Source organism: Stenella coeruleoalba (genome assembly GCF_951394435.1).
Source record: "Stenella coeruleoalba genome assembly, chromosome: 18".
In the NCBI taxonomy this organism is placed as follows: domain Eukaryota; kingdom Metazoa; phylum Chordata; class Mammalia; order Artiodactyla; family Delphinidae; genus Stenella; species Stenella coeruleoalba.
This window is the reverse complement of record NC_137164.1, coordinates 5693539-5709009: the sequence shown is the minus strand read 5'-3', so window position 1 is coordinate 5709009 and position 15471 is coordinate 5693539. Positions and strand designations below refer to the sequence as shown.

Below are 15471 nucleotides of genomic sequence, written 5' to 3'. Positions count from 1 at the left end.
ATCTCCACCCTGAACTCCTTTCAGGGGGTGTTGAGGTTCAGCAGCTGCGGCGGCTCATGATTCAATCCTTGTAAAGGTAGACGGCAAGTGCCAATTATCTGTAGTTGGCAATGCCATACTTTGAAGGGTGGTCTCTCGGTGATGAGGTAAAGCCCTTTCCAGACCTCTTTGTGTCACTTCCGCCTGCTTTGCTGTTAGTAGATGCGCAGTGCAGGCTAAACAAACGGATGTCACATGCACGTGAAATAAATGCGGTATTCGCACTGCTTCTCCTGCCTTTAGCCCGCCCCCTCCCCCGAAGTAGCTCGGACCTTCTCATCTTATTAGGCTGCCATTAAGCTCTAGAAAACGGCGAAGGCATGTGCTTCTGTCATTCAAATGCTAATCCTCTCTCCAACTTGACACCTCAGCTTGCCGCTATCCGCCGTCATCTGTGCTCCAAAGACAGAGGACCCTTGTACCCGGCCCCCTCTGACTTCTTACAAAGGCCCTGGAGGGCGCTTCCTGAGGCACTTAGCATAGCTGTGGAAAGAAGTTTATGCAGAATATTCACCTTTACTGTTCCCCCCACCCCCCAGGTCACAATTGCAAAGTAGGGCATCAGGGCTCCCTGACGGAAGGCTAAGACCTGAATAAGGAATTCGGTTTTCTTAGAGAAACAGAAACAGCACCAGATTCCGAGAGAAGAACGTGGATTTATGGGTTACACGAAAGGAGAATGATGTAACTGGTGGTGCCCGTGCTGCCTCGCCAGCTGCAGTGTCTGCGTGTTCCTAATACAATCGTTTATGTTTATGTGTTTTCATTTTCTTGTTCAGATACAGGTAGACCTTTCTTAGAGATGCACAGTGAAATCCCGGAAATTGTAAATATGACCGAAGGAAAGGAGGTCGTCATCCCCTGCCGGGTTACATCACCCAACATCACTGTTACTTTAAAAAAGGTAAAACTGAGTAGTGCTACTCTCACAAGCCTTTTACTGCAAGTGAATTTTGAGTTGTTTTCTCTCTCTGGAACAGTTATCTTAGAGACATGTGGGCTTTCTCGGCGGACTTTTCTGTAACAGCTTTTTACTATGTAAGTGTTAGGCGTTATCCCCCTGCGTGTACTTACATGGACCAAAAGGATAATGTCTTGAGCGTAAATCTACATGAATAATGAAAGAACTACAATCGTGAACATTTTTATGTATTGCCACAAATTTGAATGTCTGTAAGTGTCAGGAAAACCAATTCTATTGTGTATACAAATTACTAATGCAGATTTTTGCTGAAGGAAGAACTGTCAGGCAGGGTACCTGACTCGCCAGGCATTTAAGAACTCTTGCTTTGGTTTGAGTTGGGCTGGTCCTTGTAACAAAAGGCTTATCTTCCGACGGGCATCCAAATTTAACCTCTTAGGGGAAAAAAAAAAGCTATAAATGAGATTTTTCTTCATATTATGTTGTGAATTGTGCATGTAGAGAAGGAAAAAGATTCAGAGTAAAATGTAATAAAGACAAAAGCCCTACAATGTGACATGCCAGCTGCAGTAACTTTAGGCGTGTGCTGAGTCTGAGAGTTGGATAAAAACTTCCCACGTGGAAAACTCTAGTGGCTCCTGAGAGCTTAGAGCTTTCAGAGGAAGAGTGCAGGCTGTCCCAAGGCAGCACCGAGCGCTGCCCGTCACGTAGAGGTAGAGTGTCTCCCTGTCTTCTCCCCTTGCATTCACTCCCCCAAGTTGTTGATTTAAATCTTCAATGTAGTCCATCAGTGACAGGTCTCGGCTCCCGTGACAACTGGGTATCATCGCCAGGAAATATAAAATTATAGTATGTTGGAGCTGGAAATGCCAGCGGGGTCACACTCACTTGGTGGAAGAAAAAACTAAGGTTCCCAGGGAGTTAGGGACGTCCAGGCCACACTGGGCATTGGAGCCCGTGTCCTGTCTTCTTCCTCCGTGTTCCTGCCATCCTTTGCTCATGGTTTAGTTTGCATAGGAGGAGGGGCAGAGTGGTTCAGAGCAGAGGCTGGGGCCACACAACCTGGATTCTTTCTGCAACCCCCCACCCCCACCACTACCACTTAACTCGCTGGAAAATGGGCAAGTTATCAGACCTCCCTCCACATCAGTGCCCTCCATGGAGAGATGGGAGAGGTTACAGGGGCACCCACCTCACCTGACTGTTAGGAAGGCAACATGAGGTGCTCGGAGGCCCTTAGGATCACGCCTGGCACAGGCAAGGCCTGTTCAGGGATTAGCCGTTCATGTTACGTGTCCAAGAGTTTAATGCCCAATAATCGATTTATTATCGTGATGTTTTCCATAGCCTGCCATTACCCCTCTGAGTCCGAGATGATAATTGGTCTGTGACTGATATGGAACAAACCATGAGGATATGAAACTTCTCTTTTCATGCACACCCCTTGCCTTTTCACCCTAATGCAGATCGCTTGTCTGTTTGAGGAACTTTCTCGAATTCCCACCTGCAAACATTTTGGGAGGGAAAGCTTATTTTCTGTGTTTTCCCACCCTGATCTATAATACAAAAAAAAAAAAAAAAAAAAGGGAGAGAAGCATAACATTCTAACCAGGATTTTGGTGTATCACGTATATTTTGAAAATATTCTAACCTATTACACATATATGCTGACATGAAATGAACAGAAGATCGTTCCCTTCCTTTTCTCTTACTGTCCTTTCTCTTCTAACTTGCTGCTCCCGCCTTTTCCTATGCCTGCTTCAGCAGAGCCCCGGTCAGCTGGAGACAAGCCTCCCTGTTCAGCAGTGTCTCCGGACTGCCCATCTGTCTGCCCCTTTATGACACACACCCTGCCACAGCTGATGGGCTTTGTAGTCTTTTGCTCTTTTAGCTCTCGTCAGCTAGAAAGAAAGTGACTTTGTCAATGAACTACAACTAGTGGCAGTAACGGATAGAGTAAGAGAAACACTTCGGAGGAAAATTTGATGTATTTTTAAGTTGTGCAGACCAAGTCCATCAGCCAACCTTTCTTGTAGGTTCAGCACGTGCTTGTTTTCACATGTTTTTAAAGCATCCCAGATTTCAATCCCTGACTTACATTTTTCTGAGTTTTTCCTTTAATAGTTTGCACCCAGTCAGAAGGTTCCTTTTCCCCCCCGACGGAATGCAGGGCATTCCTAAGTTTACAGGTAGCATCCTAATTTACTAAAACATGAAATGCATCCTTTAATTGCTTTCAGTTCTTCATAAACAGGATGCAATTCATGTCAAACCCACGTAACGCTCTGGTAACATACACCAATGCAGACATATTCACTGGAGAGGCAACCAGTGCTTTTGGAGTAGAAATCTCTGCCATCAGATCACAAATCCCAGTCAGATTCGCTCCTTCTGCAAGCAGTATATGTAAAGGATATCGTGGATAGAGTGATGTAAGGTGTGTGCTTTTTTTTTTTTTTTTTTGCGGTACGCGGGCCTCTCCCGTTGCGGAGCACAGGCTCCGGACGCGCAGGCTCAGCGGCCATGGCTCACGGGCCCAGCTGGTCCGCGGCATGTGGGATCTTCCCGGACCGGGGCACGAACCCGCGTCCCCTGCATCGGCAGGCGGACTCGCAACCACCGCGCCACCAGGGAAGCCCAGGTGTGTGCTTTTTTAAAGAAGATAGAAAAGATTTGAAACTTCCTTATGGCAGTTAATTCTATGAATCTTTATAATCTGTTGTGAGAAGGTGATCTGATTTTTTTTTCCCCTTGTCCAGCTGGGGATAAAAGCAGTTGTCAGACCACTGCCTCTGGAGTTGGCTGCCAATCTGGCCTCACGGGAATTTGGCTGGGCTGCTCTATGAGACAGTGGCCCTTTACAAAGTCTAATCCCAAGGTAGAAGGTGTAAATTAAGTCCTTGATATATAGGAGAAGGCATAAGCAGAGAATCAAATCGTGGGCTCTTTACTTCTGTTCGGCCTCACTGTGTTTGGGAATACTTCTAGAATTTGCGAGCACTTCATTCCTAACTGTCTCTGGCCTCACGTCCGTTTTCGGCTCTCTTCACCGTCAGGAGCCTCTGCTTCTGGGTGCTTCCCTTCCAGGTGCAGAGTCAGTACCCTCAGTCTTCCCCAGAGGGGTAACCCCAGTGAGTGCCAAGTTAATGCTATGAATCTTGGGGGACCAGGAATTATGTACAGTCCTTTTAAGACAGCCACCTCTAACAAATCATGCAAAATGAGAGGACAAGGTACAGCTTGCTAAAAGCTCCCGATGATGAGACCAAGAGGATAACCTGGCAGCCCTAATGGAAAAAATCCTAATTAATTTTTCTATTGAGTATCAGGCCAGTTTATTACAGAGATTCCCAGAGGCCAAAGAGATACGGGCACTCCCGCTAGAATTCTGACATGACCACTAGGTCTACCCTAGGGGAGTGCAGCTTCTTGCTAAGACTAATAACAAACTATCCTGCTTACTATAATTTGTCATAGTTAATGTATCGTTTCCTACATGCAAAAAAACTAAAGAACCAATTATGACTACCTGGAGTTTTTGCCTGTGCTCTTCTCATTTGCGGTAAAAATTACATTTTCACAAACTATGAGGGAATCTCTTACCACAGCGCTAATACGATTTTGTGAAAGCATGTTTCTTCTTTTTCCAGTTTCCATTTGATACTCTGATCCCTGATGGAAAAAGAATAACGTGGGACAGTAGGAAGGGCTTTATAATATCAAATGCAACATACAAAGAAATAGGGCTTCTGACCTGTGAAACAACAGTCAACGGACATGAGTACAAGACAAACTATCTCACACTTCGACAAAGTAAGTGATGTTCCGAAAGCATGAGCATAACCCAGAATACTCAAGGGTTTATCTGCTTAACGAAACGTTGATTTTGTAAAAAAAATGTGACTTCTTATGCTTGCAGCCAACACAATCACAGACGTCCAAATCAGCACGCCAAGCCCAGTCAGATTACTGAGAGGTCACGCTCTCACCCTCAACTGCACGGCCACCACTCCCTTGAACACGAGAGTTCAGATGACCTGGAGTTACCCTGGGGAAGTGAGTGACCTACTTTTCTATTTCTTCTATAGGACAGTATTTAGTTTTAGCAAGTGAAATGCTAAACTGAGTTTTTGAAGTGGGAAAAAGCAGAATATTCTGACTCCTGGCAGTTCAAGTCAATAAAGAAACTGTGGGTTTGGTTTGGGTGCTTCCCTTGCCTGACATTTCATGAGTGTGATAGGCAGAGATACGGTCTTTTGATGTCTGGAGGTTTTGTTTTGAAGTGTATAGGCTGGTATTTCTATTGCATGATTCTGGGTGGAAAAGGGGATTGTTTCATCCTTGGAAATGATTCTCTAGGATTTAGAGATGAGAGAGAAATTTATCAGTACATGCCAGGCAGGGACTATCTTTTGTAAAAACAACAACAAAAAGTTGTCTCGGCGCATTAATTTAAGAGACTGGCAGACACGCAGGCACCTGATTGGAGCATGTTTGGAAAAGATAGTACAACCCAGCCATCCAATATTCCATTTGTTAAGTGACAAAGGAGCAATTCTGCCCTTCAGAAAAATGAGAAGAATGAAGGCTGAGTTGTGTTCCCATTCAAATTAAACATCCTTGCAAACAATCATTGTTTTAAAAACGTATAGGCGGGGAATCTCTGATAAACTGTTAAGAAACATCTGAAAGTGGTTCCAGCCCCATTTCTTGTATGTCTATATGATTCATGTGGCATATCCCAGGTAAATCACTTGTTACGTCATTCAGACGGCCCAGTCACGAAGTTAGCTTATGATTAAATTATGCATGTATAATTAAGATTAATGCATCAGTCCCGAGCTTTTTTTTTTTAATTGAGGTATAGTTGATTTACAATGTTATCCTCGTTTCATGTGTACAACATAGTGATTCAGAATTTTTATAGATTATACTCTATTTACAGGTATTAGAAAATATTGGGCTATATTCCCTGTGCCGTACAATATATACATTTTCTTGCTATGAAAACAGAATAACTTAGCAACAAAACGGTACCACAAGTGCCCTGTAGGGACACATTGACTCATCAGTCATAAGGTATTTTCTAGAAAATGGTATTGTTTCATTGAAATAAAAATGCTACGACTTGTAGTAATATATTCTGGGTTTTGATGGAAATCATATACTCAGTACATGGAACGAGGGAAGAAACGTGTACCCTGTCAGTGTTGCTGCTGTAAGTGAGAGTATGCTAGTACATCTGCTGACTGCCCATAACCTTCGAAAATGGTGCTGTCCAGCGGAACTTGCTGTGATGGAAGTGGTCCGAAACGCTAGCCACTAGCCACCAATGCCTAATAGCACGTGGAATGTGGCTTGCGGGACTAAGGAGCCGAATTTTACATTTTGTCTCATTTTAATTTAAATAGCCACACGTGGCTGCTGGACGGTGCTGATGACCCTGTTCTGAAACCCAGGGGCAGTTTTACGGTACCAGGGCAGAAACAATACCAATGTTACTCGAACTCGAGAAAGGAAAGCCTTCTCAAAGGGAGAAGGGAGAAGTAATACCGACGTGAACAGAGTTGCCGATGGTCCCTCAGTCTTTCATGCAGGGCACAGAGTCTCTGTTTTTTTTTTTTTTTTTTTTTTTTTTGCGGTACGCGGGCCTCTCACTGCTGTGGCCTCTCCCGTTGCGGAGCACAGGCTCCAGACGCGCAGGCCCAGTCGCTCCGCAGCACATGGGATCCTCCCGGACCGGGGCACGAACCCGCGTCCCCCGCATAGGCAGGCGGACTCCCAACCACTGCGCCACCAGGGAAGCCCAGAGTCTCTGATTTTTGATTGCTATGATCGATGTCTTCTCTGTGGCCGCTGCTGAGAATGGAGAAAATGGCGTAACGTGTGTCTGTTCCAACAGGGCAGTAGAAGGACAGGTGGGTAGAATTTATCCAGCCTGGCACACAGGAGCGCTAAGTTCAAGACCCAGAGATTAGTTCGACCAGCTTCCAAAGTCTTTTTCCGTGCCTCCTCACGGGGACGAACTGAGAGGAGGAAATAACATATTATGTGTTATAAAATGCAATGCTTAAAAAAAAAAAAAAAGAAAGAAAAGAAAGGAAGGAACAATGAAAGGAAAAGGCACCGTGACCTCATCTTCGCAAAGCCAGGAGTGGGTCATTGTGGCCAGTTTATACCGCTGAGCCTGACGCCTGCAAACATAGGACGGCACCCCCCGCCCCAGATCGCTGGCTAAACTTGTTGATGGCTTTGCAGACCCATTTCGTGGTATTTAGCAGATATTGGCAAGCCTTGCGCAAATCGGGAAATCATGAAACTAGGATCATTACGCCTTAATAGGCGTAGCCAGGATTCATAATCTTTCCCTTCATTTCTAAAAGGAAGCAAAAGAAAACTCACGTGGTGATGTATTAAGAGAAACCCTGTGATTAATCCAGATACTAATCGTGGCCCGAATCTGTGTGTGATACCGCTGCCTAGAGAACAGGTCACTGGTTAGAGAGGGAGGTGCTAGAGGGAAGAGTTAGATTTGTACTCAGAAGACCCAAGTTCCCAGGCTACACTGGCCAGTGTTTCTGATGCTTCAATTTCTTCATCTACAATAAGGGCAATAACCCTGCCAATCTCCCTGGCTTGTGAGAAACTGTTGAGATAGCGTGTGTGAAAGTCCATTTGAGGGAAATGAAGTGCTAAGTCAGTGCTGCCACGGCACGTGTTGGAAACACGTCGAGACAGAGATGTCGGTTGTGCGCATCTCGCTCTGGGCGGGTTTGCCTCTTAGCGTAAAATATGAGTCTGAGGAATCATCTGAGAAATGCTGTAACTCTGAGCGCCAACAGTGACTCCTTCTACGTTTGTTACCCGTTTTCTTTCTAGATAAATAAGAGAGCCTCTATAAGGCAACGAATTGACCGACGCAATTCCCGCAACAATGTATTCTACAGCATTCTTTTTATTGACAAAGTGCAGAACAGAGACAAAGGACTTTACATCTGTCATGTGAAAAGCGGCCCGTCATTGAAATCTGTTAACACCTCAGTGCATATATATGGTAAGCAACCCATGCTCTGCTTTCTAATCATTGCAGAATTGGAGGGTTTTATAAAAAAAAAAAAAAACAAACGTAAATTTTCTTTTGTCCAAGAGGTACACTATCATGAACAAATACAACTTTGTCCCCCTCCGCGCCCCTGCCAAAGAGCAAACCACATTAAGTGTTCTTTAAATGTAATACTTTTGCACTGGCTAGAGAATCTTTTCCTTACAAATTTATTGTGGCTAATAAGTCAGGTATTAGAATCTATGTGAAATTCTTTATTTAGTGTTGCATATAAACAAAACAGAAAAATACAGTCCGTTTTACCTTCATTTTCTGGGAGAAATTTCTCAGGCACTGCTACTGAGTTAGAGAAAAAGATGCTGTGATAAATTATTTAGAATTGATGCTCTTCTATCTCTGGTTTTACGCTCCTGAAGTCCTACTAGTTTTACTCAGTGCCAGTAGGCAAATTCTGTAAAGAAAATACTTCACCCTCTTTAGAATCTTTCATAAACCTTATTTGTTTCTACCACTGAAAAGAAAAACTTGTAAGGAGCAGAAACCAGGGGACCGTTCTATCAACGGCCTTTGATATTCTTTTGACTTTCTCCAGTTGATGTCTTATATCAAATTCGTTATTTTAGAAGGGCGTGGAACAACCTTCTCCTGTGGTATTCACATTGGCCGGGTAGATTTTTAGAAGTATCTGTATACTTTTGTTGTTTCAATATAGTTGTTTAAGGTGTTTTATTTCTGTTGCCCTGCCACTGGGTTTTTATATCCCTGGGACCATTTGATTTTGCAAGTATTAAACCAGTTAGAGTACTTGGAAGTGATTTTATTCACTAATCAGTATTTGGGCTCAGCGACGGCCTGGATCCTAATTCAGCTCTATTTAGTCATTGGTTGCACCCTCCTTGAATGAGGCAGCAGGTTGGCGGTTTTTTTTGGTTTTCTTTTGTTTACATAAATGTAGTCTTTTCTAATGGATTTATCACTTCTCTTTTCGAAGATAAAGCATTCATCACAGTGAAACCTCGACAGCAGCAGGTGTTTGAGACTGTAGCTGGCACGCGGTCTTATCGGCTCTCTGTGAAAGTGAAGGCGTTTCCCTCGCCAGAAGTTGTATGGTAGGCTCACAGTTATGTTCCTAGCGGCTTCAGATATGCTTTGTCAGTAGGAAGATGCAGGAGCCCAGTGACTTGAATTCCTGAAAAGAAAAAAAAAAATCAAGCTTCCCAGACAGCAGCGAAGAACTAAGAACTTGGGCTGATTGCTGGGCTGGGAGGGGAGTGGGTGGGAAGGGCTGGAGGGGAAGGAAAATAATGTAAATTACAGGATGGAGCAAGGGATTCCTTTTCTGAGTGCTCATTTCAGTTTAGTCATTCACTCCCTGCGACTAAATTTGTGCCTCTCTCAACCTTCCTATGATGTCAATGAGCAACGATTAGGAAGCATCTCTAGTGTGTAACATGCTCTATTAACCCTGAAGAAGTGGGCCCTTGTGAGGAGGATAATAATTCTCTTCTTATCGAAAATTAATGCTTTGAGATACTGCTGGGCTGAAAGTTCCAGTCTTGTTTTAAAATTAAACAAACATTAATAGAGACAAGACTTATTCAGTGGCAGGGATGCACTCATGGCCCTACTTGAACTAATTAAGGGTTTTTTGGCTCGAAGTTTGCAAATTCAGAAACTCCTTAGGCGGTCTTTTTTAATGCGAGCCCAATACCTGCTGTAAGACAATGTAATCTGTTGATAATCTGCTGTCATTTTGTTAAATCATTTTGCAACGCCAGGATCTTTGGCTCTGGCCACCACATTCTAAACAAATAGTACAAAACTGATTAGGAAAACAGCCCGTACCATATAGACTCTCAACCTCTCAACCGTGGCTTGTTTTGCTTTCAGTATCATATGGCTGGAGCATTTGTTTTCAGTTTCCTCAGATCGTTAATAGGGAATTAAAGAGAAAATGAGACTTCGTGCTGTGCCCCTTCATGCCATCGCAGGAGAAAGGAGATTGTTTTGTTTGTTTCACAGGAAATTTACTATGAAGCTTTTTAGATATTATGAATGTACATTATTCCTGAATAGGAATTGAATCGCTCAGGGAAGTACATTCCCTCTTTCAGTAGCTGAGAGTATCCCCAACCGTTCAACACTGCTGATTTCTTCAGTAGCCAAGTAGCAAGGACCTAAAACAAACCAAAAATATCACCCCATTTTTGAAGATACTGGCTTGTTTATAGAGGAAATAATTTCAAGGATAGTAGAATGGGATTTGTAGTCACAAAATAGAGCATAGGCGTTTTAGCTGCTTTGGAACTGAGACCCACTAGTAATGGGAATTTGCATGACTATGTAACACATGCATGACTACGAACCAATGCCGTTCCTAATATGACAGCTTTATGCAGGACACAGTAAACTCCTACTAACAGATGAAAAATGCCCATTGAAAGAATAGTCATTTAAGGAAATCCTAGAATTTTACAGTGAAAGAGATCTTTGAGAAACTCGGAGAACCTGAGGCTGAAATGGATAAGTTCAGGGCACACAGTGGCAGAGCCAGGACAAGCCTTCAAGCCTGACTCCCAGTTCTGTATGCAGCTGCATGGCATCCAGGCATTAAGTCTGTCTCTGCAGTTTAAAAACATTCTGTTTAAGTTTATACCTTTTGTTCGAGTTCTTTGCCTTCACTTTTCTTCCCCATGGGAAAGAACCTTGATAATCTCGGTTTCACTCGAGCTCATGAAAGGGCAACTGGTGTGACCATTTATATAACTAATAAGAACTCCACATGAGGCCACAATAGGAAAATCTATTTTTATTTTTATCTGGAGAAGTGATCTAGTTGATCTGACTCACAATGACCCTGGTATTGCTGATGGAGCCTCGTGGAGAACTCTGAAAAACATCTCAGATGCAATCAGCCTGTGCTTCTAGGTTAGACTTAAGTCACAGGGGTGACCCGCGTCCGTGTGGGTGCATGAAACCGTCACTTGCCTTTCTTTCGGCTTACTTCTTTCCTCTTTGCCAATCAACGTGAAGTGTTTCTAAAAATCCCACTGGGCTTTACTAAAAAGTCAGTGTCTAAATGTTTTAAATGAATATTGAGGATCTAAGGCTCAAGATGTCTCAACTGGATCTCACATCCTTCAATGGCAACGTTAAGGTGATATTGCAGAGGCCATGTGAAATGACTTACTGATCGTGCCCTTCACTACAGGTTAAAAGATGGGTTACCAGCCACTGAGAAATCTGCCCGCTACTTGGTTCGTGGCTATGCGTTGGTCATCAAAGATGTGACTGCCGAAGACGCGGGGGATTACACGATCTTGCTGGGCCTAAAGCAGTCAAATGTGTTAAAAAACCTCACTGCCACTCTAATTGTCAATGGTAAGTTCACTGTTCAGACTTTCTTTTGGTTCTGGTGGGGGGTGAAATTCGTGAAAATTGGTGTCGAAAGTCAGTATAACAAAGAAAGCAAAATTTTTTTAAAAATTGTTTTAAAAACCACTTATTCCTCATCCCAACTATTTCATGGTTGCTTGCTCTCTTCCATAAGCAATATGTTTTTTTTTTTTTTTATCATTGTGGTCGGAATGTACATACGCTTTTCAGTTGGCGTTATGATGACGAATCCGAGGGTTCTGTCCATGTGTGTTTCCCTGACAGCAACACCAGCGAGAATGTGGTCCTTCGCTGTGGTCCAGGAGGGAGTCATGAGAACAGCTCTTGACCTCTGTCCTATTTTCTCCTTTCAGTGAAACCCCAGATTTATGAAAAGGCTGTATCATCGTTTCCATACCCGACTCTCTACCCACTGGGCAGCAGACAAATCCTGACTTGCACCATTTACGGTATCCCTCAACCTACCATCACGTGGTTCTGGCATCCCTGTAACCATAATCATTCCAAAGCAAGGTAGGGACAGTTCGTTTCTTGAGTAACTTTCAAATACTTTTTGACCCCTGGACTCAAGGGTCTTATGGGAGCTGGTAGATGGCACGTGCGGTCCACTGGGGCCAAAGGCTTTCCCTGCCTTGGGAAAAGGTAGGCAATATATCTACTCTTCTTCCTTACCCATGTCTAACCGTTTCTTAATTTTTCTCTCTAGCTTACAGTTTAAGGCTAGGAGCACAGGGACAGAATGAAGGTCGCCCTGTGAGCCGTTCTTTGGAACTCAGGTTGGAACTCGCATCTCTTGCTTTCCAACCGAGAACACCCAGACTTTGGCTCCACCACTGCATCAGTTACACTGGTCTCCCCATTTCCCACTCTGTAAGCACCGAGTATGGCATCAGATCTTCCCACCGCTGAAGATCATTACCTTTCCTAGGCTCTGAGCATGCTCCTTCATCTGTCGGAAATGAGCTTCCATGCATTTTCTGCTTCCTAGGAGGTCCTCCTATATCTTTCCAGGCTCCACAAGGCTGTCACCTTCCCCACCCTCCAGATTTTCTCATTCAGACCCCCTTTCTCCCTCCTCAGCATGAACAGCACTTTGCTGACACCACCGTCACATCACGAGGTGTGCGTACACTTGTCTTTTCTCTAAGCTGTGAGCTGATTCAGCACCTCTCTGTCTTTAGGGGCCGGCACCGTGTCTGGCACACACAGATGCTCAGGGTGTATCTGCTGAATGAATTCAGCCCTGCCCTTGGTTAACTGTGCAGTGTTTCCTTGCTTCCTGTTGATGACCGAGCCCTGTTTGTTGTTTTCCATTACTGTTTAGTCTAGAGGATTGACACTAATGATAGTTCATGGGAGCAAATTTGAAGGACAGGAATAGAATTGATAGGTGCAACTATCAAGTAAGATAGTATTGAGACTGCTCAAGAATTATCATTAGGCCAAATATTTTCTTTATTGCTTTTAATTCCACTAGCAGAGTGGTTGGGAGAATTGCAGTTTTTTTTTTTAATTAGCTTGATAAAAAAGAAATATGACGTAATTCTGGCACAAACGGAAGAGGCTATTTGGTTTTCTAGATTCTTCCTGCAATTTCAACTTGTCTTCATCTTGTGTTTTAGTATTTTAAGGCATATCATTCTGATCGTGAAAGTTACTGGTAAGTTACGGGATTCCTGAGTAGTAGCTGTTTCCACACATCTGATTTCTCATCTAAGTGAATCATTTGCTAAGAACAGAAATATCTTGAATTTGCTAAGAAAAAGCATATCTTGAATACTTTCTTTACCACTGTGATCATTCAACCCCAAAGAAAGTGAGATCTACTGAGATTTTTATTTATTTTGCTGATTTGGAGATGGACATCCATATTTATGGACTTGTCCCTTTAAGTATTTGTGCTAACCTAACTTGCAAATAAATTTAAAATAACTAACTTAAGCTGTTAGGTTTGGATAAAGGTATGGAATACCTTTATGGAACAGGAATACCTGTTATGGAATAACAGCCTTTTTAAGATATTCTTAATTTTTGTTTTGACAGGAGCCAATCTAAAATTTCAGCTCTGTTTAGGATTAGAGCTAGTAACTATGAGAAAATAACAATTATGAATGATAGCAATAATATTATAAAGTTAGATTTGAATAATGCTAATAAAATATGGTTTGGGGAATGAGGTCAGCTGGAGCGAAACTTTGTAAACGTTACCTCTCTTCTTCTGATATCTTTGTGGCGTATGGGATCCTTCTCCCGTGTTATAGAGTAAGCTTGCCGAGGCATGGAAGGATATCGTATTCCTCTTGGAATTCTCTCAAAATTCAGAGCAGTACCTTACATCTTCAGTAAATGTTTGTTGGCCATTTGACTTATTCTCTTAACGTTAAAGGCATTCTTTCTTTTTTAACCGATCACAAGACAGATCAGAAATGAAAGCTTTAACTCTTTCAGTGATGATTCAAATTGTTGCTTGAAATTCTCTGCAGGAAATGTACATATCCCTAAGCAGCTCTCATTTTCAAAGTCAGTAGACTGAGCAGCTTACCTGTGTCAGGTCCAGATTTGATGCTTGGTGGTTAAATCAGTACCTTTAACGTAGAAATAATTTTCAGAAAGATATATGGGACCTTTGTGCACTAGAAAGCAAATTGGAGAATTCGATTTTACCCTGCAGAGAGAGAAAAGCTCAAACTGACAGGTAAATGAAGCCCTCTTTTACTACTAAAATTTTTCAAATATGTCTTTATATAAATCTATTTTATATAAATCTATTTTATATAAATCTATTTTATATAAATCTATTTTATATAAATCTATTTTATATAAATCTATTTTATATAAATCTATTTTATATAAATCTATTTTATATAAAATCTATTTTATATACTTAATTTCAGTTGCAGACAGGAATTTTAGTGACATTTGAATAAGGGATGTTCCATTCCGTGAATTTTTAAAATCTTACTTATTCTGGGTTACATGGTACGTAGTTGCAGAGTGGTATCTGCGCATCATTGTCAAAAGAGATTAGGTGATTAATATATACACATTACTCTTGAATATGTAGAATAGTTCTTGGTATTAAATTTGAGGCTCTAGTTAAGGGGTAGATCTATATAAGGACCACAACCAAAGCATTAGTTTTGAGGTTAGAAGGTATATGTTTTCAGTAGCTCAAAATTATTAATTGGTTTAATATGGCCCAAGGTTAATGGGTCTAAAGTAAAGAAGTTCAGACTTAAATTGTATAGTTTTCTGGAATCCAATAAATATTTTTTAAAACGATCAGAACAACTGCTCAACTAGTTCATCTTTGTGGGTATTAAGAGCCATAAATAAATTTAACAGAAACTTCCTCCTTTTTGAAAAAGAACGTAACTCAGCAGCTTACCCCATTTTTAAACACTGTGGTTTCTGATTCACGTAGAATTTGTTCTCATAAAACATTAAGAGTAAGGATGGGGCAGGGGTGGTTACTTTTAGACTCATGTACGTAATGAGCTGAGGGGAAATACAGCACAATCTTTCCCCCCTTTTACTTTTCTGCAGATGTGGGTGGTAAAGTAGTAGAAGTAGACGATTTCTTTTGAATTAAAAAAAAATAAGTTATTAGCACCGAATGAGGGACTTTTCTCATGCTTAGCAGCCAGCAGGGACTCCTTAAATAGATTGTCCTAAACTTGCCCCATGTCAGCCTGAGCATAAACCCAGGGAGCACACAGAAGGATGGTGAACTTACAGTACCTTTCACATGTGTGTAGTTTACAGCTTCTGTTCATATGAAATAGAGGTAATTCCATGTACTTCATAGAGAATATGAGCACCAGTGAGGCAATGTATTTGGGAAAGGTACAGAGTGCCATGGACATAATGCAAGGTTGTAATTACTGCTAGCGTTAGGGTAAATGTCTCTCAATAAGGCTCTGAAACTTTTAAGGAACTTGAAAAGAATTTTCTGCCTGCTGTAGACCTAGTTTCACAACAGTGAGAATGTTTACCTAATATTTCTGAGAAGTGAACACAAACTGTGGAAAGTAAAATGTAATTTTGCCGT

General features: G+C 42.1%; 1 protein-coding gene across 2 annotated transcripts in view; it reads left to right on the top strand.

Annotated features, from left to right (window-relative positions):
* The window catches only part of FLT1 (fms related receptor tyrosine kinase 1), a 220437-nt gene that overhangs the window by 97113 nt on the left and 107853 nt on the right, over nucleotides 1-15471 (top strand). For both annotated transcript variants that reach the window (XM_079902951.1, XM_079902952.1), the window contains 7 exons: nucleotides 819-943; nucleotides 4612-4774; nucleotides 4881-5017; nucleotides 7841-8015; nucleotides 9016-9133; nucleotides 11236-11405; nucleotides 11774-11933. In XM_079902951.1, coding sequence (XP_079759077.1) covers nucleotides 819-943; nucleotides 4612-4774; nucleotides 4881-5017; nucleotides 7841-8015; nucleotides 9016-9133; nucleotides 11236-11405; nucleotides 11774-11933 — 1048 coding nt within the window. The remainder of the gene's footprint in view (nucleotides 1-818; nucleotides 944-4611; nucleotides 4775-4880; nucleotides 5018-7840; nucleotides 8016-9015; nucleotides 9134-11235; nucleotides 11406-11773; nucleotides 11934-15471) is intronic.